This window comes from Staurois parvus, unplaced genomic scaffold (genome assembly GCF_062004578.1).
Source record: "Staurois parvus isolate SC_StPar_1 unplaced genomic scaffold, SC_StPar_1.0 ptg000671l, whole genome shotgun sequence".
NCBI lineage: Eukaryota > Metazoa > Chordata > Amphibia > Anura > Ranidae > Staurois > Staurois parvus.
Window position 1 is genome coordinate 354,155 of NW_028318467.1, and position 25,327 is coordinate 379,481.

Consider the following 25,327-nt stretch of genomic DNA (forward strand, 5'->3'; position numbering starts at 1 on the left):
TATTACAGGCATGGAAATATTTCCTGAAAAACACATAATTCTAACAAGCCAAGTATTCAGGTCCCTCTACCTCTAGCTGTATTAAGATTTTTACTTCCAAATACATCATCATTTAAACATTGGCCCGAAATGAATCCACCTTAGATGGTATATTACTTCATATATTAAAGCAAAATTCGATCTAACGATGATAAATGTTGGAAAGGATGTAGACAAATAGGATCCTTAATCCATATGCTTTGGGCCTGTCCGCACCTGAGAAGCTTCTGGAAAGGTATCTACAGGTTAATAACATCTATTACAGGCTTAATCCTTACACCTACTCCGGAATTTGCAAAATTAAGTATCGGCATAGATAACATCCCAACTCAATTAAGACCACTAACAATACATATATTGATGGATGCCAGATTAGCTATAACTAGGAGCTGGAAATCCAATGAGCCTCCAAGCATATTGGAGGTTAAACAACATTTGGCATTAACATACGAATATGAAAAATGTATTGCATGTAATCAGTCTCACATATTTATATTCCATGCACAATGGACTCCTTGGGAAAACATAAGGTAACAAATCAACTTGATCTGGTGACATAAAAATCCACAGTACCCTTATTACCATTTCTCTATTCTAGTACATTTAGAGTGAAGCACAATGAAAAAATATATTTGTTCTTACTTTTTCTTTTATTCTATGTTTGGTTTAACAGTTATGTTAAAGTTTCTGAAACCTTTCTTAATGTAATATGTCTTTGTCAGGTTAAGAAGTTATAAGGAACATTATGCCAAATGTATTGTTTGAGTAGGCATAACGTCTACAAACCTGCTATGTGGTAAACAATGTTAAAGAGGTTGATACCTATATTGCATTAACCAGATTTGGCTTGGTACAATGGATGTATCCCTGCAATACCTGACGATGTATGTACTATTAAACTTTGTGAAAAGGAATCCAAAGCAGCTTAGTGGAGTTGACATGGAAAGAGGACTGTTATCAAACTATTTTATTTTTTGTTGTTTGGTGCTTAATTTATACTTTTAAATGAGACCCTGTGATATTTATATTCCTATAATGTGCAGGTTTAATTAACGTACAGAAAAAAAAAAAACACAAATTGATATTTTCAACATTTTTATTTTCTTAAATGTCATATTCACAAAAACAGTGAAAGTCTGCACTGTGGAGATGTCCGATATGAAAATGACCAAAGACTAATTCTGTTTTTCATTGTGCACTTGTGAACATAAATATTAGATTGTATAGTTTTTCTGACTACTCTTCAAGACACAACAAGAATGAGTCAGGAATTAAATTTCTGAAGAAAAAAAAGGCTGAATTACACTATTTGGATGTTACTACAACCTGCCCTGTGTCTATGACCAGTTATCACCTTACATAAAAATGCTAACTGTGGCCAAGTCTTCTATGACCCAACCCTAAAGTCCAGTAAGTGCTCCATCTAGTAGAGAATAGCTGTCCATATTCCTTACCCCTGAGGGACAGTAGACCCTATAAGTACACAGTATCTTCTTCAGTCTGGTTGTGATGTAAGTTTAGTGTCCTCTGATCTGGGTGCTCCATTTTGCGTTCCTTCATACGTTTGTGGAGAATATAGTCGGTGGAACAGCCGATCACTTCTCTGGAGTGCCTCCAGCTCCTTGGCACTGCAGCTTGGTGTGGGAGTTTCATAAGTATCATGGAAGCTTGTATAATCCACTTCGTAAAAACCTTTTTCTAGGGTAAGGACTGGGGTGAAGCGGTGCCCCCACAAAACTTCTGTGTCCACATAGGAGCAGCGGGCTTGGCAGGTCATTCCTAAAAAGATGGCAAAAATAAGGGCGTTGAGGTTGCAGGAGAGTCTTGGACAGCTGTTCTAGTACATAGCAAACTGCTACAAACTGATGCAAGGCCACAGTCTATAACAGGAAGAACAGCCACAGACAGCAACTGAACAACACAAAAGATACTGCATGTATGTTTATGCTTCAATATTAAAGGGGGATTCAATCCATAATCATGGCAGCTATAATCCCATTTCTATTGAAGAATTGTGTAAGGATAATGCTTAGCTACTCTCTCTGTACACCGCTGAATGCATATGAAGTAAGGTGTTGCATTCTTTCTTCACATAGGCTGAATGTTAAAAATCCACTTTCTTCCTCCCTGGATACATACAAGCTGCATACTGATGTCCTCTTGTGTATAGCAGACAGCAGTCTTTTCTCTGTATGCACAGCGTCTCACCTTTACCAACTCTGTCCATGCTCACACATACTGCAATGACCTGTGTTATACTGCACTGGAAGAAAGAAGGTCACTGCAAAGACACACAGACAACAATTGTTTTCAAAGTATCCTGTTCACACCACAAGGCTGGTGTCATGTGCAGTGTGGTGTTAAAATTCTACATGTATGCATTTTAACACAATGCACTTAAATGCACATCAATGTGATGCAGTTCTATTAAGGGAAAAAACAAAGAGCTATTATTTTGTCCCTTAGGACCCACAGCAATTTAACATGCAAAAATAGTGTCAACGCACATAAAAATGCATGCCACTGGAGGGCGATGCACACCCATTTTCCAAGCATTTTCATGGATTTTAATGTAAATATATGAATATTGCACCTTTTCACAATATTCTAATTTTCTGAGATTGTGAATTTTGGGTTTTCATGAGCTGTAAGCCATAACCATCACAATTATGACAAATCATAGCTTGAACTATCTTGCTTTGCATGTAATGAGTCTATCTCATATATTAGTTTCACCTTTTAAGTTGCTGCACTGAAATAAATGAACTTTTGCACGATATTCTAATTTTTCGAGTTTCACCTGTACATAAAAAAAGACACAGTAATGAGATTTTTGTTCATTACTACATCATTACATGTATTTTTTTTTTTTAAATGCAAGCAGTGTAAGTACCCAAGTTTGCATCAGCCTTTTGCAGGCCCTGTACAACAGAGCTCTGACTAGGAGAGGGAGAAACGCCCCAATGAGCCAGTCAGTTTATGTGCTGACAGAGAACATGCTGACAGAGAACATGCGGACAGAAGGAGAGAACAAAATGAGAGAGGAGTTCATTAGGATGTTGCTTCTCCTTTCACTTTTAAAATGTTCAATGTAAGCATTACTTAAATGTATCAGAGAAAATGTAGGTGTCCTGCCCCGCCAGACAGGGCTGTGCTGCATGACAGTGTTGTACACATCTTAGAACTGGATTGACAGGAATACAAAGCCTTTGGCAGGTAAAACAACTCCTTATATGTACTGTATTTCATGTGTGTATTTATGTATTTGCCTGGAGGTCTGCTTTAAAAAATAAATTAATGCTATTCAGTGAGGATGGTATATACAGATTACTAGAAATACAGCCTGTAATAAGGTGATACTGGTCATTTGTTAAGTGTTCAACTTCTTTTGTTTTGAATAACAGATCTGATAGTATCCCAGGGATATTCTGACATGTAAATTTGTGAGACAAGGAGCAATGTACTAGTAACCCTCAGCACAAACTGTTCCACAAGGGGATGGACACCAACATCACTAGTGATCTCCCCTGGAGCACCCCCTCATGGTCTATACCGGGGAGATCACCATACACACAACACAGTGGATGAACATGTCAGAGAGTTGTTCATAAATCTGATTGTTTAGTTCCAACAAATCAGAGTCCTGCATGTATATCTAGCTTCATAATTATGAAACTTCTTCTCTATAGGTTACTGCACAATTTTGCTCTACATATCCATTTACTATGAATGTATAAATATCTTCTATCATCCTCAACATAGAAATAATCAGCTCTATCACTTCAGCAGCATCAGCTACAAATGGTTAACAGTCTAGCTGCAGGCTCTGTGTAACTGAACAGCGTGTGTTATTTATTGCCCTGCTTAATGTCCCTTGAAACACAGAATAAAGTTAGTTTTAGTGCTAACCTGAGAGTCACAGGGGTCAAAGAATGATTTATGGGCTCCTGTGCCCAAACATCATCAAATAAAGTCATTGCAAATATGTCCCTTATTTCACATGATCAGTTGCTGCTTGGCTATCTTAGCTCGATCAGTAATGGGAAAAAAAATTGAATGCACAGAATGCACAGAATGTTCAAGGTGATGTAATGGTCTGGAAACTAGAACACTACATTTCAGTGAGCGGTGTGTTCAGTAGAATTTCCTATATAAAGAGACCCAATGGTACATATTGCTGTATGAACCTAGAACAGGAATGGCACCTTGTAATATTAAGTCCAGATACAAGTTTACTCCAATAACAGTCTGTTTATAAAACCAGTGCATTTTGGGGGCTGTAATTCTGCCTTCTTCATCAGGGATAAAATTGCAGCAAAGATAGAAGAAAACAAAAATCTTGAATCAATTCTTTATAACACATTTCAGAAATCAAGGAAACAAGATCCAGTACAAATCAGGGCATAAATAAAAGGGTGAAAACATTAAGGGCAAATTCACACAGGGCAAACTGGGAAATCGCAGAGCAGCTGAAGCTTTTTTGCAGTGTGGCACGCGATTCAGCACATCACGCGGCTCCTTTTTTTGTACATGCTTTATTTGAAGTGTACAAAACATGCACTACATTCACCGCAGCACAATGCACTGCCTGACATTGTAGCATGATTCAGGCTGGTGAACTGCAATAAAATGCAGCAGGTCTACATTTTAGTTCAGCGCTAGGCTGTGTTGCAGTGTGAATGGAACACATAGGAAATGATTGTTTCCTGTGTGTCCTTTCGGCAAAACGTCTGTCACCACATATTGTGTGAATTGGCCCCAAAGGCTAAGTTAACCTTTCAAGAAATAAATAAATGCACATATTTTTGCAAGAATAAAATCCCCCCGCCTGCTGCCACACTGAAGGGGGGGGGGAGGGGAACTGACAGCAGGAGCTGGAACAAGCTACAGGTTCCACCTTAAATATGGGTGGAACATGTAACATGTTCCAAAGGGTAAACTTCATCTTTAAATTGATAATAGGATTAATCATCAAAACGATGGTAATTAAAATAAGGATGACCATAAATTGATAATATTCATACTATTAGCAGTATTGGTTAGAATAGTGAAATGATTGATAATACCAATAATATAAAATGTATGATAGTATTATAATGTATACAATAAACAAGCAGAAAAGAAGCATATCTATGGTCAAAATTGAAAGTGATTCTAAAGTTTGTTTATAAAAACAAACACATCACACTTTCCTGCACAGAGCAGTCCCAATCCTCTTCTTGCTGGGTCCCCCGCCGACACTCCTGACTCCTCCCCTTTGACCAGTGCCCCAATACCAAGCTATTTTCTATGGGGGCACTAATGTGTGCTTGCTCGCAAGTCCCGCTCAATGCAGTAAGGTACCATGGGTTATGCAGTCCTAATAAACACCAGAGGAGAAGCTACTAAGCATGCAGGGAATCCAGAAGATTGTGGGAAAAGATGGCCAACAGACAGAGAGCATGCACAACATGAAAGGAGATTTCTAAAATAAGCTTAACAACTTGCTGACCGCCAGCGGTACTTTTACTGCAGAAGGGCGGCAGCTATAGGCAGAGCAACATACTGGTATGTCACTTGGGCTGTACTGACACAGGGGAGTGCAGCGCCCCCACACCCCGCGACCACGGTGTCCGGAATGTGGATCTCAGTAAATGGGACCCGGTGGTCATGTGTTCGCTATGCAATCACATGATCACAAAGCTAGCGAAGCTGTTATAAATCAATCTAATTCATAACAGCTCTGCTTCCCTTCCCAGTGAGCCGTGATTGGCCCACAGCTCTCACATGATACATGGGCCAATCACAGCACACTGCCAAGTGATCAGCTGTAGCCAATCTCAGATCACTAGTATTTTGAACTGTCATGAACTTAACACATTCATGACAGTTCAAAGGAAGCATTACATAGCAGGAGCAATATTCTTTATTGCTCCTGCAAAGTAAAGTTTAAAAACATATATATATCCCTGATCACCCCCCCCCTCGGGTAGTACAATGTTACCGTGGTAACATTGCACTACTCTGATGAAAGTATGTTTGCCCCCCTCCAATTGGTCCAGGGTGAGAAGAGAGAACACCATACTACTTTACACACACACATGCACACACCACAACCCTTTAATCACCTTGTCACCCAGCCAGTGCCATTAGTACAGTGTCAGTATATAGATTTTTTCACTGTATTACTGCCACTAGGGACATCAGATAATATCAGGGTCAATTATTGCCCCTCCCCCCTCTCAGCCAGGGTCAGCTAGCGTAGATTGCCCGCACACTATCGCAATTGCGCTACAGGTCACTGATCAATCCCATTACTAGCATAGTGTTTGTACTGATCAATATATAGATCATGAACAGAACTATACTAGTGCCGCCTTAGTATAGTGTCCCCAAAAACGCAGCGTTAGTAGGATCAGCCCTGTTCACTGCCAGCATTAGCGTTTAGCCTCTTTGCTGTTTTTCACGGAAGATTTTAAGATTTGTATCAATTGATTGTGGGCCAAAGCTATTTATACACACAAAAATACATTGCCACCCACCAAAATTCAGCTCTTGCCACAGTTCGCATGGAAACCTATCATGGTTTCCAAATGTAAAACTTTTTTGGGCCTAACCCTCAATATAAGCATTACAAAAAAATTGAATGAATTGTGGCCATATTAGTCCACAGATCAGATTCACCATATGCCAATGTTCTCTACTGTTACATGTATGCCCAACAAGGACCAGCAACGTACTGAAACGTCGCTGGACTTTGAGTGGTTATAGCAGGATGATGCCTTTTTTCTTCATCTGGCAGTTCTTTCATGTAAAAGCAATCCTAGCAGCCAGTTGACCACTGGATCACTTTTACAAGCAGTAGGAAGGGATGTCCCCCCCCCCCCACAATTTTCCACTGCTTTCTTGGGCTCCCCCGTCCCATCGGGGAACCCAAGAATGCAGCAAATGCTTTAAGGGCAGAGGTAAATTCCATGAGGTATCTATTTTCCAAAGCGGGGTAATTGGGGGGCGGGGGTGTTTGTACTATTCTGGCATTTCAGGGCCTCTGATAGGTAGTCAGGAAGTGATATAAGGAAATATGCCTTTAGAAAGCCTAAAATGTGGTCATTAGATTTTGGGGGCCTGTATGTGGTTAGGCTGCCAAAAAATCTCCCACATGTGGCATCCCCATACTCAAGAGAAGTAGCAGAATGTGTTTTGGGGTGTTATTCCACATATAACCATGGCATGCATGAGCAATACATCATTTAAGTAACAACTTTGTATACAAAAACATTTTATTTTTGTAATTTTTAAAAAAATTTGTTACAAAAAACAAACATCTTCTCTGGAGTCAACATGGCTCTCAGCAAATTCCTTGGAGTGTCTACTTTCCAAAAAGGGGTCATTGGGGGGGGGGGGGGTTGTACTGCCCTGGCATTTTAGCACCTCAAGAAATGTGAAGTGTGGCAGTCAGAAAGTGAAAGCTGCATAAATTCCAATATATATATATATATATATATACACATAAACACATATACATATGTACATACACACACACACCATAGTTTGTAGACACTATAATATTCACACAAACTAAGTTTGAGTTTATTGGATTTTTTTAGACTATAGAGAAAGTGGTTTTATTTAAAATTTTCAATCTTTTTTCGTTTATTTCACAAAAAAGTAAAAAAAACGGCGATGATCAAATACCATCAAAAGAAAGCTCTATTTGTGTGAAAAAAAGGACATACATTTTGTTTGGGTACAGTGTTGCATGACTGCTTAACCACCAGTTGAAATAGCTCAGTGCTAAATAGCAAAATAATGCCCTGGACAGGCAGGGGAGGGAAGGGGTAACCATCCGGGGCTGAAGTGGTTACACTGGACTGTGAAAAAAACCCACAGCAACAACTTTTGTTTATATTGTTATATGATAAAATAAAATGTGAATGCTGTGACTACAGAACTCCTTTAATATGTAATAACAAAAAATATATATCCTGCGACCTTCAGACCATACATGGAGTCCTTTTTTTGGATATTTCTACAGATCTGTAGCCTTGTCACTCTATCTCAAGGTGGCATCCTAAGAGGCTGCAATAGCCCCACATTTTCCATCACCGCACACTGAACAGGCAGGTTCAGATGCTTCCACTGTTGACCCCAACCCCTCTAAAAATGAACAGGGCAATGTTAATCCTGCATTTGTAAGTGTATTCAAGAAATACTTCTCTACTCCATATCAAGTGGGACACAAAGGCCATGTTCGCCCAACTCAAAGACTCCTACAAAAAGAACATGGTGAAGTTACATGGGCCTGGAAAATCTCTATCACTTCATAAGGCCCCTTTTAGATATTTATGCAATATTACAATAGGCAATTGACAGTGACAGAATCAGTCACTTCGTAAACAACATGAAATATATAGGCCATTTAGACTATTACACAAACGGTCATAACATCTCTAGTTGCAGAGGAAAGAATTATTGAAGGTGTTCCTAGAGAGGTTTAATCCTGTAACCGCTTTATTTGAAATCATGGCACATGAGAAATAGGATGTGACCTGTAATTGCCAGTCAGCTTCAACAAGGAGGCAGATTTGGTTGAGTTTTCATGCAATGGATCTTGCCTGCTTGTAACAGAAAGTAATTACTCTGAGTCCTAGGTGGCACAGTAACGAGCGTGGTATCAGTGAAACTTGCTACGGAAGAGACAGATATTATCTTAGTGTTTCCTTAAGAAAAAACATCAGAAAACATAGAGCAGAGGGCAAAGGGAGGAGAAAGCGGGAAAATCTTTAAAAATCAAGACAAAAAAAAAAAAAAAGAAAAACAATGGGTGGGGAATGAAGGGGATAGTGGGGGGAGAGACTGAATATGTGTTTGTGGGGGGTAATTATGGCATCCCATCCAACCCTGCACATCAGAAGGGTGTCATCAGCAAGAATATCTCTTCTGGAGATGAGATTTCATCTAAGAGTACTGAGAGTTGCTCATAATAGCTTAGTATTCTGACGTGAAAGTGAAATAATTTTGTCAGGGATCCAGGTATGACCAGAGATGTGTGGACTGACACAGGGAACAGCAGGCTTCAGAAATGATGAAATTATAATAAAATGTATTAAGAGCACAAATATACAAACGCAGTGCAAACAAAAACTAAACCTTAAACTAATATTAATATGTATAAGTGTAGTCAGGGCTGGAGAGGTGGAGTGGTCAGGCAGGCCGGGTCAGGAACAATCGGGCAGATAAGGTACAACAGGAGCAGGCAGGAGAATGGTCAGGAATAGCCAGGGTCGGTGCAGGCGGAGTTCTAGCAGAGTCAGAGTCAAGCAGGAGAGTCAAGCAGGAGAGTCAAGCAGGCAGAAGACAGGATACATGACTGGCCACTGTACCTGCGGTACGCTGATCGGGACATGTTGTGAGTCAGGAGACCTGGCTTCCTCCACAGCCTTGGCCCCCAGATGTCCTTCTATCCTCCCCTTCCTGCCTCTGAAACTCCACCAAGATGACATTCACCTGTTATACATGCCTCTGTATTAGGTACCGCCCAGCGGTATTTCTAGTGAACCACAGAACGGGATTCCCCAGGGCGTTGAGTCTAAGCCCCAGTCTGCTTATTCACCAGAGCCCCTGATGGCGAGGATAGACTTGGAGCAGAACTGAGACCAGGTCGAGGCCCCTGGGTACGCCCAACCGTGGTAGAGAGGACCGCCGGAGGTATGTACAGGAGGAGAGCCTGATGTGAAGAGGCTTGCAGGCCCTGGACAGTAGCGACTGGATCCGAGCGGGATGGATGGGTGGATGACAGTATGGAGCATAGCGGGGTCAGACAAGCCAGGTCGGTAACAGCAGAGGCAGAACAGTACAGGGCAGCAGGCAGAGAGTAACCGGGTCATGAGCAAAGGTTCGGCAATAGGAGGTTAAATAATTCAAGAGTAGGCAGAAGAGTAGTCAGGGACGAGCCAGGGATCAGAGCAGGAGACGGTAAACGGATCAGGGTCAGGCAGGGTCGGCAACTAGCAATCGCTCAGGAAGACAGGATAACAGGAAAAGCAGGAAAGACCATACGGCAATTTGAGTATTGCCAGAGTCTGTTTGCCAGGCGCACGTCCGCGAGTGCGCATGCACGGCCGCCGTTGCCGTCGCAGGTGCCCAGGTCCTAGCGCCCGCACGCTAGTGCGCCTAGACGGACCGCGTATGCGCAGACTCATGCACCGCGATAATTCCCGGAGTCCCTGACACTCTGACCCACTTGTATCTAGTGAGTTTCCAATCTTTGTGCGCTATTAAACCATTGCTAATACTGCACTTAATCTGGCACCCCTCTCTCCTTTGGTCCTTATGGGAGGGGCTGAAAGCCAGGGGGAGGGGTATTGTGCTCTGTAGGCAAAAAGACTACTTGCAAGAATGAATTGCCTTTACTACTGACCATGGGAGAAGTCTGGTCTTTGTGGGAGACTCCAACATCCACATCCAAAAACAAAACAAAAAACAAAAATCTTCAGCTCGGTTGCTTACCCACAGCAAAGCCAAAGTTTCTCTCTCTTTATCTCCACACACTGACAACCCCATGCACCCTCTGCCCCCTCCTCCAGCAGACTCGCCACTGCTCCCTCGGCACCAGCCAATCTGTATGCACTATGGCCCACCCCTCCTCCTCCCCGCGTGCATAGCTGGAGGCCAGTAGAGTCCAACCCACACAGCATGCTACACACCCACACCAAAAGCCTCAGCCCAACAATTTCAAGTGTCAAATCCCCACACTCCGAGAGCCCCAAAAAGGTACACGCATCGCCTGAAACCACCAAATAAGAAAGTCATCCCACCCAGCAGCACTCTTGGCTCTAGTCCGCTCCATGTGCAAATTCAAGATCTACCAATTCCATCATTGAAAATACAGCCCTGTTACTCAAAAAAAAATAAAAACAAACAAAAAACCACTGGCTCTTAATTTTTTTAGCGGGCTCCTAGATTTAAAGCAAATCATCAAGCCCTGACTTGTGGGTAGTAGAAGCTCTTTGTGACCACTGTCCAAGGCTTTTAAAGTCAAAACAGCAGAGAGGATCTTCTGCTTGGTTTTTCCTGGAGAGACTAGGCAGATCCTCATTTCTCACATGGGTCACATTACAGTAGAGTTTTAGGATGCCAAAAGTGATGACTCTAAAGAAAGACTTTGTTACCTATTGCCCCTCTGACTCTGTATTAAATTCTATGACACAAATATTGGACTCTGAATTCAATATCTCTTCCTTAGGAATCTTTGAGTCATAGGGTCCTCCTGACAAAGCATCTGCGTGCCTATTCCCAACTCCAATGCAGTATTTAAAACTGAAACATTGCCCAGACATCACCGCCACCCATCGATGTCCCGTGGCATCCAGTTTGGTCGTGGTAAGAACCTATGTAAGCAGGTAGGTATCGGTATTAACTTCTAAATTTTGCCTCATACAGATATCCTTTCAGCTTGACCACACCATTCCAATGCAAAGCCAAAAACTCTTAAGTTGTGGATCAACAAGTCTCAGGCGTCCATCGTGTTTTTTGACACACCACCCAGTTCTTCCCTGCTTGTGTCAATGTGTAACTGGTAAGACTTGGCAGGGTCAGTACAGGCCAGAACTGCTGCATTGGTCATACTCCATTTCAAGTGAAGAAAGGCCTGTTCACATTGGTCAGACCATTCTCCCTCCATGGACTCTTGGGATTTTCTTGGCCCTTTGCAAACCCTTTCATGAACTTCCTGTGAACAGAATAGAGCCCCAGAAATGATCTCAGTTCATTCACATTTTGGGGCCTGGGCCAAATGGTGACATATTCCAACTTCTTGGGGTCAGTGGCCACTCCCTCAGTGAATACAACATGCCCAAGTTAGGTGACCAATGACTGATAGAACTGGTACTTTTCAAAAGAATTTCAACCCACCTTCATACGGTCAATTCAAAACATTTCTAAACACGTTCTTCTAAAGCAGCGGTTCTCAACTTGTGGGTCGGACGACCCTTTCACAGGGGTCGCCTAAGACCATCATAAAACACATATTTCCGATGGTCTTAGGAACCGAGACACGGCTTCTCTATCCGTCTCCAGGCGGGTCCACCCACATGCAGATACGCCCACATACGAGTACCCGGCGTGATAACATCATCGCGCCAGCCCCATCACATACACCCCGTACAAATACAGGTGTACGTGACAGGGTTGGCGCTGTAATGTACTTATGTGGACCAGTCACATGTGTAAAGAGCAGCCACTGTGTAGAAAGCAGCTGCTGTGTTGAAAGCAGCTACTGTGTTGAAAGCAGCAGTATTGGAGGTAAAACGACACTTCATAAATTATAAATTACTGGGTAAATGTAAAATCATGTAATGTAAAATCATCAACTACTGCAAAAAAAAATATCTGTACCATGGGAACCTAATCTGGATGCTGATCTGTCTTTTTATATTCAGCTGTGGTTGATGTGAATACAGTTATGAAGTACAAAAATAATTTTATGGTTGGGGGTCACCACAACATGAGGAACTGTATTAAAGGGTTGTGACATTAGGAAGGTTGAGAACCACTGTTCTAAAGTGTGAACAAAGAGTATTATGCTGTCCAGATACACCAACACTTCAATAAGGTTCATCTTATCAACAGTTCACTCTATCAAACACTGGAATGTTGCAGGGGCTCTTGTTAGATCTTGTGGCATCTGAATAAACTCAGAAGAACCCCAATGGGAAGATATAAGCAGTTTTCTCCCAGTCATCAGGGTGCATGGGGATCTGATGGTACCTGTTCTCGGGTACAGCATGCTGAACCATGTGGCCCCGAAAAGACATTGCATATCATTCTATATTCAAGGAGTGGTGTGCTGGTCTGGGATGGTTATTTGTTGAGTGTGTGATAATCAAAACAGTCTCAATCTGTTTTTCTTCCTCACTACAAAAATGAGAGAAGCATAGGAGCGTCTGGATTCCCATATGACTTCAATCCACTTCAATTCTGCAATCTGTTCTTTGAGATGATCTAGGTCTTCTAATGGGAATTGCCAAGACTATTCTCAGAATGGTTTGTCCTCTTGCAGACAAGTGTGATGCTGCACATCCCATATCAAACTCGTTTCTGGAGAACACTTTCCACCAGTTTAGAAGTTGTGCTGTGGCCCAATCTTTCCATTCATGCATCATAGGGGAGTCCTTTGGATAGAACTGGTCCTCTTTTGTGGCTTCCCCCACAAAGTCATGTGGTGAAAAGGGTGTAGCTGGGTTCACTTGACCCATCATTCAAACCCAAAGTTTTACAGGAGAACCAGTAATATTGTGTATACTAACAGGAACTTTCCAATGGGTTCTCTGTAGAGCCTTTGTCAAAATTACTTCTGCTATCAATGCAAAACCCGAATCTTCACTCTGGGTTCATGGTCAAGAATAACAAAGACTAAGTTGATCCCAATTCAATTTGACTGAAGTCAGCAAACACATTATTCACCTGGCTGCAAGACCTTTGTCATCTTGTCCAACTTCCAATGCTTTCCCACTCCTCCAGCTGAGGCCTCATGCTATTGAACCAAATATTGGTATATTGACTACAACAGGGGACACTTTCAGCCATGGCATCACTTTCTGGAGCATAGGGAGTAACCATCTGGCCAAGTCAGTGTTTGTCCCCACTATCATGGAACGCCAATCAACCCCTTCCACATTTAGTGGCCTAATCAAGGTGTTAGATGAGGCCTGACACAAGGTTTGGGCCACACCTGCCATTTGTTTTGAATCTGGGAACTGCCTCAGTAGGGCACCCGGTTGACTTATAATGTTCTCTCTGTGGCCTTGGTAGGTTGAGATAGTCACAGTGATAGTGACCAACACTATCACAATTATAGCAGACCATTGATCTGGACAGCTTTTCAAAGGGGAGCATTATGTGGTGCCTCCGTCTGGATAGGTCTTGACGCATTCATCCTTGAAGGTGCAGCAAACCTGGCAGACAGAGTCATTAGTGCCATTATCTGGGACATCTGTCTTTAAAGCAGCTATTTTAGACTGGACCTCCACTGTGCCTAAAATTCCTACCTCAGCAATAGATGCATTTGGTGAACCAACATCAGCTTTCTTAGACTTACACACAGCCTCTTCTCAAATAATCATAACCAATTTGAAGGTTGATGGCTCATTCTGGTCTCTAGTTTGAAGTTTCAATATTATGAGATCTAATGGGAGAGCCCCTTTAAAAGAGTCTACGTCAACAAAGCCATGCTCATGTTGCCTGATTCCATGCCACCTTTCAGAATGATCTGGAATAAAATCTTATCCAGCCGCATAACATAGGCAAACAATGCCTCTCGCTCATTTTGATAGGTGTCTTAGAGGTCTTCCACTCTTGCACAAGGCTTCTAGATACTCAGTAGCTGTGCTGTGTGGCTTTTCTCTTTTTAAGTTCTGAACAAGGTTAGAAGCAGGAGTTCTCAGATTCTCATTTATCCTTGGTCTCTTGAATGTATCGGTGACTTCCCACTCTTCCGCTGTCTGGACTACTTGATCTATTCAGGTCTCAAAATCTTCCCCTGATGGCACCAGGGATTTTCCAGAATAGAACCTCAACTTGTGATACCCATAATTGTTGGATGCCACCGAGTTCTGAACTAGGGTTTCTACCTGTCTTTCCATATTGGTGAAGCACGAGGCAGGGGTGAACCCGGAGGATGGGTGGAGACAGTATCTGGTGTTCCTGAAACCAACGCTATGGAACTGAAACTTTCTGGCTGTCTGTTCAGCATACCTGACTGTGTAGGTTGAGCTTCAAGATCCACTGATAGCTGTAGGCCACCTCCTTGAAAGTCGATCAGGATTCCTCTTCTCCATTCTAAGAAAGAATAAGTGCAAGAGGCTGCCTGGTCAACGTTGGTGTCCGCCACAAATGTTTTCTAGCCAGGTACTAATATTGATACTATTCTCTGGATCTGTTTATCTGTTCAGGTGACACCAACAAGGCTCATAACCACACAGAGCCCAAACTGGCCATTCTGCTCTTCACATCACTCAGTAGTAGTGATGGGGTCCACTATGGTGGCTGTACTGGTGGAGGCTGTCATCCATTTTTTTTTTCTCAGGCCCAAATTCAAATCCTTGGACAAGCCCCCACTTGTAGCGGTACCCCCACAGGAGCTGAATTGTCTTGTGATTTCTCTGCATACCCGAAGATAACACAAGTTAACAAGTATAATTATACAAATCAATAAAACAATGTTACTCAGAGATGTGGTTAAACACCTGCAGTATTCTATTGGTAATTAACAGAACTGAATTGCTTTTCCTAGCAACAGTATATAAAAATAGTCCTAACTTGCTCTAACAATCACCGTTTTATTCCACTTCCCAATACAAGATGAAAAAGAAAAAAGAAAGATAAAAATGCTGGCTGGCAAAGTTGGGACCCTTGGAAAAAAACAACAGTTCCCAGCAGACAACAGATTAACTTGTGCAATTTTAGTAGATTCTTACCAGGCCCAAGGCACCCATCTCTGGATTTCCAGACGTGTACTTTTATTCAGTTCAAGGTCTCAAAGAGAAATAGGAGTTACTGTGATTTCTCCTTCAACCCTGCTGAGACAGTCCCTCTTTTCCTTCCTTACAAATGGTGGGAGTGCTCTGTAGTACAGACTGCTCTCTCCAGGCATCCAAATCACACAACACACCTTCCAAATGTGATGATTTGGGCTTTAATAGCACATTGGTAGCGCCAAACAGTGAGTTCACTGCACTCCAGAAGTACTTTTCAGAGCTTTCAACCCACTTTTATTTAAAACAAAAGCAACAGTTCACAAAAAAAGGCTTCCCACACAGGAGTTCTCACCATCATCAATACAACAGTATTCAGCCTCGTGGCTCTTTAGGCAGCTTTGCAGCACAACTTAGACAGTGTTTGTCCTCCTGACCATCAAACATATCCAGTGCTCGTGCACGAACCATTGTACCTCAGCTCGGTGTCCTTTCTGCAGCGTCCCAGCTGCTTTGTCCCTCACTGTCTCCCATACTCAATGGCTTGTCCCTCAAATTGTCCTGACCTGGACACATCAGTGCAGCATGCACCTCTTTCTCACTGCTCCTGTGCAGTCACTGACCCCCTCAGGAGAGTGGGGCTCATTAATGTTCTTAATTCACAGGAATTGTTTTATTTTGATCATTAATGTTCTTGTTTCCTTCAAATGTTGGCCTAAACTACTTAATCACACAGTGGCATAGCCTCACCCTGCCACACCAGGGAGAAAGTTCCTGTCTGAGGAAAGGTCCTGTGCAATGAGCAGTTTCTCTGAGGTCTCACAAGATTGTGGTCAGCTTCTGGCAGGAATTCAGCCAGCAGTCCAGTTTCTCCATTCAGCCAGCCATCTTTCCCATCTTTGTTCTATGCCAACCACTGGTTCCCTCTCATCTTCCTTCTTCTTAACCGGACTATGTATTCGATTGAGGATCACTGTGAAACAAATTATTATTCTCCTAACTTATTAATGACCTGACATTTCTCTTGGCATCTATACACACTGGAAAGATCAAATCAATGAATCCTATCACCATTGTTGCTTGTAAAGTATGGAACTCACCATGATGTCTTGGATTATCATCTCACAACCTGCTTAAGTGGTATATAGTGTTCCAAACTTAATGCATCTTACGCCTATTCTGTGTATGAAATATGGGTCATAATGAATATAGTCTAATTAAATGAATGGTTGTCCTAAAAGGAAACACTATATTTATATAATAATTACTTCATTACATGATACATCATTATATAATTATTAGAATTAAAATTACAACCATTGATTTTGTAAACCTAGAACTATGGTAAAAACTCTCAAAAGCCTTGGAAGTCTCACTGAATTTTAATCAAGACAGACCGGCTCATTCAAAATGGAATGTTGTCCTCTAATCATGTAACACTCACAAAAACTTTTCTAGCCACAAATACAGTCACAAGATGGTCATATAGGCCAATACAAGATTTATCAAAATTAATAATACTTTAAACCAACTCTTAATAATACCAAAAGCAATAAATGGACATTTACTACACCACAATAAAAAAAATGACAATGGTATTCTAAAACACCACAAGTTGTCCAAACCACACTCACACTTTGAAAATGGGCACTATTAACCCTATACAGTGAGGAACAGAAGTATTTGAACACCCTGCAATTTTGCAAGTTCTCCCACTTAGAAATCATGGAGGGGTCCGAAATTCACATTGTAGGTGCATTCCCACTCTGAGAGACAGAATTTAAAGAAAAAAAATCAGGAAATCACATTGTATGTTTTTGAAAGAATTTGTCTTGCACTGCTGAACATAAGTATTTGAACACCTGAGAAAATCAGTGTTAATATTTGGTACAGAAGCCTTTGTTTGCAATTACAGAGGTCAAACGTTTCCTGTAGTTCTTGACCAGGTTTGCACACACTGCAACCCACTCCTCCACACAGATCTCCTGTAGATCTGTCAGGTTTCGGGGCTGTCGCTTAGCAACACGGAGTTTCAGCTCCCTCCAAAGATGTTCTATTGGATTTAGGTCTGGAGACTGGCTAGGCCACTCCAGGACCTTGATATGCTTCTTACAGAGCCACTCCTAGGTTATTCTGGCTGTGTGCTTCGGGTCATTGTCATGTTGGAAGACTCAGCCACAACCCATCTTCAATGCTCTGACTGAGGGAAGGAGGTTGTTGCTCAAAATCTCACAATAAATGGCCCCATTCATCCTCTCCTTAATACAGTGCAGTCGTCCTGTCCCCTTTGCGGAAAAGCACCCCCAAAGCATGATGTTACCACCCCCATGCTTCACAGTAGGGATGGTGTTCTTGGGATGCAACTCATCCTTCTTTTTCCTTCAAACACGACGAGTGAAGTTTAGACCAAAAAGTTCTACTTTGGTCTCATCTGACCACATGACTTTCTCCCATGCCTCCTCTGGATCATCCAGATGGTCATTGGAAAACTTCAGACGGGCCCGAACATGTGATGACTTGAGCAGGGGAACCTTCCTTGCAATGCATGATTTGAAACAATGACGGCGTAGTGTTCTACCGACAGTGACCTTTGAAACTGTGGTCCCAGCTCTCTTCATGTCATTGACCAGCTCCTCCCTTGTAGTGCTGGGCTGATTCCTCACCTTTCTTATCATCAGTGATACCCCACAAGGTGAGATCTTGCGTGGAGCCGCAGTCCGAGGGAGACTGACAGTTGTCTTTTGCCTCTTCCATTTTCTAATAATTTCTCCAACAGTTGATCTATTTTTACCAAGCTGCTTGGCAATTGCCCCGTAACCCTTTCCAGCCTTGTGGAGGTCCACAATTTTTTCTCTGGTGTTTTTTGACAGCTCTTTGGTCTTGCCCGTGGTAGTAGTTGGCGTCTGACTGACTGTGGGGTGGACAGGTGTCTTTAAAGAGCTCAGACAGGTGCTACTAAGTTAGATTAATGAGTGGAGTAGAGGTGGAATTTTTAAAGGCACAGTAACAGGTCTTTGAGAAGCAGAATTCTTGCAGTTTCTTAGGTGTTCAAATACTTATGTTAAGCAGTGCAAGACAAATAAATTCTTTAAAAATCATACAATGTGATTTCCTGAATTTTTTTTTTAATTCTGTCTCTCAGAGTGGGAATGCACCTACAATGTGAATTTCAGACCCCTCCATGATTTCTAAGTGGGAGAACTTGCAAAATCGCAGGGTGTTCAAATACTTCTGTTCCTCACTGTATGACATCTAATGTTCAAAAGGTCATGGTTAGTAAGCCAGATGCTTTTTCACATATCACAGCCACACATAGTTCTGATACATTAATTTTTTATAGCCCATACACATGAATTTTATAAAATTCTAAATTTGTATTCATTATAATTCATATTTAACACAGATTATTAAATATTTTTAAGGATTTCATTCTTGAAGACCATTTTTTTAAAAAATATTTTCTTCATTTTATACTACCTTATTTCATATATTATTGGTATTATTGATAATATTTCACTGCTGTCGCCAATACTGATATGGTATTACAATATGAGTGATGCTATTTTTAATAATAATTACTTTTCATCCTCATTACCACCATTTGTATTATTAATACTTTTATTGATTTAATATTTTCACACTTTTATCAGCCTTACTGGTATTTGTTCTCTAGCATTCTGAATCATGTGTTATGAGAATGTATAACTTTATTTCAGGTACTTATATAGCGCTGTCAATTTACGCAGCACTTTACATATACATATTGTACATTCACATCAGTCTCTAACCCTCAAGGGGCATACAATCTAAGATCCCTAACTCACATTCATACATACACATACTAGGGCCAATTTAGACAGAATCCAATTAACCTACCAGCATGTCTTTGGAGTGTGGGAGGAAAGTGGAGTACCCGGAGGAAACCCACACAGGCACAGGGAGAACATGCAAACTCCAGGCAGATGTGCCATGGTTAGGATTTGAACCAATGACCCTAGTACTGCCAGGTGGAAGTGCTAACCATTTAGCCACTGTGCTTTTTGTGTTGTAATTTTAGCCATGATGGAGATGACTTTATAATCAACCTGTAATTGGAAAACAACTGCACTGTGCAGCACTGCAATTCAGGATTCATTCATCCCCATCACAACCAAAGGTGATTGTTGAAAAGCCTTCAGCTTGCAGAAACTGCCAGGCCAGTAATCAAGATTCTATTAACACAACCCCATACCAAGGCTGACATACAAGTCAAATGTATGGAGAAATAAGTATTCTATTATTCACTGTAATGCAACAGCCAGTCAGAAAAAAATAAAAGCAAAGTAACTATAGGCAAAACTTTTTTTTTCATTTTAGATTCAGTGAGGGTTATATCCCGTCAGTTTTTTTGCCATCTGCTATAGGGGAGATTTCCTTTTACTTCCTGTCCCAAACCAAAACAGGAAGTGAGAAAAAACCCTACAAAGTGAGGGAATCTCTGGTTGTGACCAGTGGAGTTTTTTACTTTCACTTTTCACTCCCTAACAGGGGCACCAACAGCAATAAAAACTGACAACTGTTCTAATCCCTCTCCAATCTAAAAAAAAAAAAAAAAAAAAAAAAAAAAAAGAAGTTTTGCCTTTAGTTACACTTTAAGGAAACCAATAAAGTGCACCTGGCACTGTCTGTAATGATAAGGCCATTAATGTGTGAGGAGGAAGTAATACTACTAATATGGAGCACATGCATCATAAATTTCCATAATACCAGTGAAATATTTAATGTCACCTGAAGAATAAACATAAAAATTAAAATAAGATTACAAAAGAAACGCCATGAGCAGTTTAATAATAATATGATGCATGGCATCCTATATTATTCTCCAGAAGTATTTTTATTCCTGTAGGACAAACAATGCTTACACATTTAGAAATCTCACCGGTCATTTTTTCAAGTATCTCGCTACATCACAAGTTTACCTGAAGACAATCAGAACCAAAAGCAGTAGATCTACACAGTCTGGAGTCATGATTTACAAAGAGTATATTAGGCTGTTACATTTGGTTTCTTCCTAGTGGTTTTGGGTGTCTAGTAACAGAGTAGACTCCTTACAACCCTTCAGAAATGTTCTATATTGTGACTATTCTCTAGGATTGTCAGGGGAGGTAAAGAAAAGAAGGAAAGTATAGTGCCAGGCCTTCCTTGAATACTAAATACAAATGAGCCTGACACCAAGTAACCAACTAGTATACTTTTACAATTTTGAAAGGAAACCTGGGCACTGAAGTAGACCCACATTACACTACAATTCCATGCAGATTGGGGTCTAACTGGAGTCAATAAACCAGTATGAGTAGTACATAAAATGTCTGGTCATTTAGAATGTGCAGCACAAAAACAGATACGCGTAATAGTTATGTGGCTTTGCTTTAAAGTGAACCTGCAGGACGGGGATATGGGAGCCAGAATGGCTCTGATTTTAAATGTGCAGTTCTAACCCTGACATCTTACCATAGTTTCAGAAGTCACTTAGACAGAACAAGCAAATAGCTAATGAAGTCTATTGCATATTTGTTCCAGCCCAGGAACTCACTAGTCAGTGATACATGAATCTAGATGACATTCTGAAGCATATGCTTTAAAAAATGTAGTGGGATCTCCCATATATATTTGCACACAGTTTTACTTTTAATCTTGCCCTGTTTACTTATGTATCTTGCCCATACAGAGAAGACCAGAGAGAGATTGTAATCTCTAAAATATTGGATAGGAGTCTAACAATGCCAACCAAAATACTCTAGAGGCTTTGAACAGCAAAGATAAATTAATTTCCATTTAAAACACAAGGTGCGGATTTTATATATATTTATTACACTCACTTACAAGCACACCGCATACATACACGTCTACTGGTATGTTAATATCGGACTATACATTTGCATACTAGAGAACAGCTGAATTAATGAATGCAGGTGTACTGCTTTGCTCATGTCAGCATATAGGCTATTATACAATGAGGGTGGTGTGCAACAGGATATGATGAAAACAGCAATAATTTAAAATACAGCAATTCAACATTCCTGTGTAACTGACCGAGTGTTGATACAAATTCTCTTCACTTACCCTTCAGCTTTGTCATCTCACACCTGGACTAATCCATACACATGACCACTGAGAAGCTTTAATCTTGCAGTTTGTCGTAGTTGAAACCTTACCTTATTTTAGTAAGCAGGTCCAGGAAAATAACTTCACTTCAGCAACAATCAGTATAACAAACAATCATACATAACACACTTTACTGGTCCAAAGGTTTATCGGGAACATACTTGCTGACAAAATGCAGACATGAGCCTTGACAAATAACTATCACTATCTATGTGTGATTCAGCATTCAAAACATGTCCAGTACAATCTGCATATTTCACTAAACAGATTGGAGTAAAAATATTATGAGTGAACATGGATGGGCTCCAGCCATGGAGACCCACTTAAAAGCTGCATTGGCAGTTTCAATTTGAAGACGTCTCAAATTGTTGCATGTACAGCCAACTATGAAGTCAATGATTTACAGTGCTTTGAAAAAGTATTCATACCCGTTGATATTTTCCACATTTTGTCATGTTACAACCAAAAACGTAAATGTATTTTATGTGATAGACCAACACAAAGTGGCACATAATTGTGAAGTGGAAGGAAAATGATAAATAGTTTTCAAAATTTTTTTACAAATATTTATCTGAAAAGTGTGGTGTCCATTTGTATTCAGCCCCCCCGAGTCAATACTTTGTAGAACCACCTATTCACTGCAATTACAGCTGCAAGTCTTTTTGGGGATGTCTCTACTAGGTTTGCACATCTAGAGAGTTACACTTTTGCCCATTTTTCTTTGCAAAATAGCTCAAACTCTGTCAGATTGGATGGAGAGTGTCTGTGAACAGCAATTTTCATGTCTTGCCACATATTCTCAATTGGATTTATGTCTGGACTTTGACTGGGCCATTCTAACACATGAATATGCTTTGATCTAAACCATTCCATTGTAGCTCTGGCTGTATGTTTAGGGTCTTTGTCCTGCTGGAAGGTGAACCTCCGCCCCATTCTCAAGTCTTTTGCAAACTAACAGGGCTCAATACAAAATGCACGCCACACTTTTCACATATTTATTTGTAAAAATTTTGAAAACTATTTATCATTTTCCTTCCACTGCACAATGTGCCACTTTGTGTTGGTCCATCACATAAAATCACAATAAAATACATTTACGTTTTTGGTTGTAACATGACAAAATGTGAAAAATTTCAAGGGGTATGAATATTTTTTCAAGGCACTGTACCACAAGGATGCAGATAAGGGCTTATAACTTTTTTCTAAATTCCCTCATCGGCAAACGTACTCCTGCTCAGTGACCAAAAATTATTATAGCAAGAACATCAATGTAACAGCCAATCAACCCGCATTTTGAAAAGGAGGTAGTCATTGGCAACCTCTGTGTTCCTCATATAAAGGTTTACTACAAATGACTTACCTGTAGCTTCCACCATGCCTTCTAAGATGACCACAATCTCGAAGTCTTCCATCTCAAGTTGTGCACGGGACATCTCCCAGAATGGGCTTTTTTCATTGATTTCATGTGAAATGATTAGTGGGGAGACCAGAAAGAGGCGGTCATCTCCTGTATCAAAGCCAACATTAATGTCCGTCTGATTGAGTGGGATGAACTCTCCTTCCTTGGTCTGCTTGGATTTAATGAGTTTGGCTCGGATTGAGGCCTCAACAATATGGGAGCTTCGGAGATCTCCTACTCTAAACATGAGGCATAATTTGCCATCCCGCAAGGAAATCACTGTATGGTTGGAGAACATCAGGGTTTCAGCTCGTTTTTTTGGCTGGCTTATCTTTACAAACATGCACCCTACCATGAGTGCATTAACAATAGAGCCAAGAATTGCCTGAATGAGAAGCAGAACTATTCCTTCGGGACATTTCTCCGTAATAACTCGGTAGCCATAGCCAATGGTGGTCTCTGTCTCAATGGAAAAGAGGAAAGCAGAGACAAAGCCATTTAGATTCTCCACACAAGGAACCCAGTCCTTGTCCCCTAAATGTTCCAGGTCTCCTCTGAGATAAGCAATAAACCACCAAATTAGGCCAAAAAATAACCATGTCACTGTGTACACAAGAGTGAAAATAAACAAGCTAAAGTGCCACTTTAGGTCAACCAAAGTGGTGAACATGTCACTGAAGTAGCGGTAGGTTTCCTTCACATTGCCATGGTGAACGTTGCACTTGCCGTCTTTCTCCATATATCGCTGACGGGGCTTTTTGTGCTCAGCTAAGAGATGGGAACGGTCAACAGTCAAAGTTGGATCTTCACGAGCCTGTTTGGGTAACTTTTTAGGCTCCCTGGGTGCAATATTGACATCCAAATCCTGATCCATGGGAACTCTTAAATCTCGTGCCATAATGGGTGTATAACTGTGGGAAGCCAAAAAATATTGAAAAATTTGTGAGGAAGTTTAAATTATGCAATAAACTGATTTACTTACAACAAAAAGTAAATAAATGCAGAAATACTGAAAATAGAGGGTTGAGATGTGCTTATTTTCTATAATAGCTGTAATAAACTTCCCACTCCAAATCTCCAGTTATCTGGGAGTCCCTAAATGCTTATCTGTGTGGTGCAGGAGATGTGTTTCCAAATACACCAACTGTAGGCTTGCCATTTCTCACAATGTATAATTAAAACAATTAAAGCTCCCAACCACCAGACTTTTCCTGGAGGTTTCTCTCTTACTGGTGACATACAGTATTAGGCACAGACAGAGAATGTTAACCAGAACATATTAATGAAGCTTATAAACCCACCACAAATATGTGTCAATTTCCTATATTTGGCTGCAATGGATAATTTTAGTACAATTGCTCTTTAGGGTAGATATAAACCCCATCACGTAAATGTTATATACTTTTATAAAATAGTCATTGGAAATCCTGCTATATATTAGTGCTTGTCCTTTCCCTGTCTACCATTCACTCTCTTATGCCTGTGATACAGGCTTAGGATAGAGGCTACATGTGGCCATTTCATTTAAGCAAGCATAGTCCACTGTTCTCACCATAAGGAAACCCGCCCTAAAATATACTATGCAGCCATCGCTGCCATGCATGTGGACAGGAAGTGGTTGCAAAAGGTAAGGAACACTGATATCTGACAAAAGATGAAAAAAGTTTAAGACCGATGGAAACATTTCATAGCCGAGGTCTGATGTTGGGCCTTCCAGCACAACACTGCCTCCTTGACTCTATGGTGCCTTCCAATACAAGCAAACCTTGTTCACCGCAACACAATTTTTTATACTGAAGGAATGCGTAATAGGGCAATTGCTTGCTACTTGCTTAGGAGTGTAATCCAGACTAAAAGTGACAGGAAGGAGTGTTAACTTGTGTTCACCATCATATCTAAATTGGTTTCCCTGAGCAGCATAAAACAGTTCTTCCTTCACTACAGGTCCTTAAACATTTTGCAGGTGCAAAGGCTAAAAGTTAACCCCCTTTTTTTCTAAACTCCAGCTCCCCTATGTGCCAGTATACATTAATATAATAAGCACTCTCTATGATTTTTAGAATAAGGTCTTACCTTAGCACCTGATGTGTTCCATAGAAAACGTTATGACTTCCTGGTATGTAGATTTGGGATGTGAAAAGGCCGGCCATACATGGGTCGAAATTCGACCGATTTTTCGTCTGAAAATCAGACCAAAGAATAATCGTCTTATTTTCGCTCTGTTAGTGGGTCAATGGCACCGACTGATTTTCATGTGGTTCCTCCCCTTTTCAGGGATCGGGCATGTTGGAAA

The 25,327-nt window shown here is 41.0% G+C and overlaps 1 protein-coding gene across 1 annotated transcript; it reads right to left on the minus strand.

Moving 5' to 3' along the window:
* Positions 1 to 1,121: 1,121 nt before the first annotated feature.
* On the minus strand, positions 1,122 to 23,944 carry KCNJ5 (potassium inwardly rectifying channel subfamily J member 5). The gene is made up of 2 exons (XM_089652079.1): positions 22,996 to 23,944; positions 1,122 to 1,818 (listed from the first exon to the last, which is right to left on the minus strand). The coding sequence occupies exons 1-2, from the start codon at positions 23,930 to 23,932 to the stop codon at positions 1,535 to 1,537; spliced, it is 1,221 nt and encodes a 406-aa protein (XP_089508205.1). The 5' UTR covers positions 23,933 to 23,944; the 3' UTR covers positions 1,122 to 1,534.
* Between the last annotated feature and the right edge of the window lie 1,383 nt (positions 23,945 to 25,327).

Excerpts from the sequence above, each read along its gene's own strand:
- KCNJ5 (XM_089652079.1), bottom strand. The coding sequence starts at position 23,932 with ATGGCACGAGATTTAAGAGTTCCCATGGATCAGGATTTGGATGTCAAT. Across the intron at positions 1,819-22,995 it reads AGGCATGGTGGAAGCTACAG|GAATGACCTGCCAAGCCCGC; the intron begins GTAAGTCATTTG and ends CCATCTTTTTAG.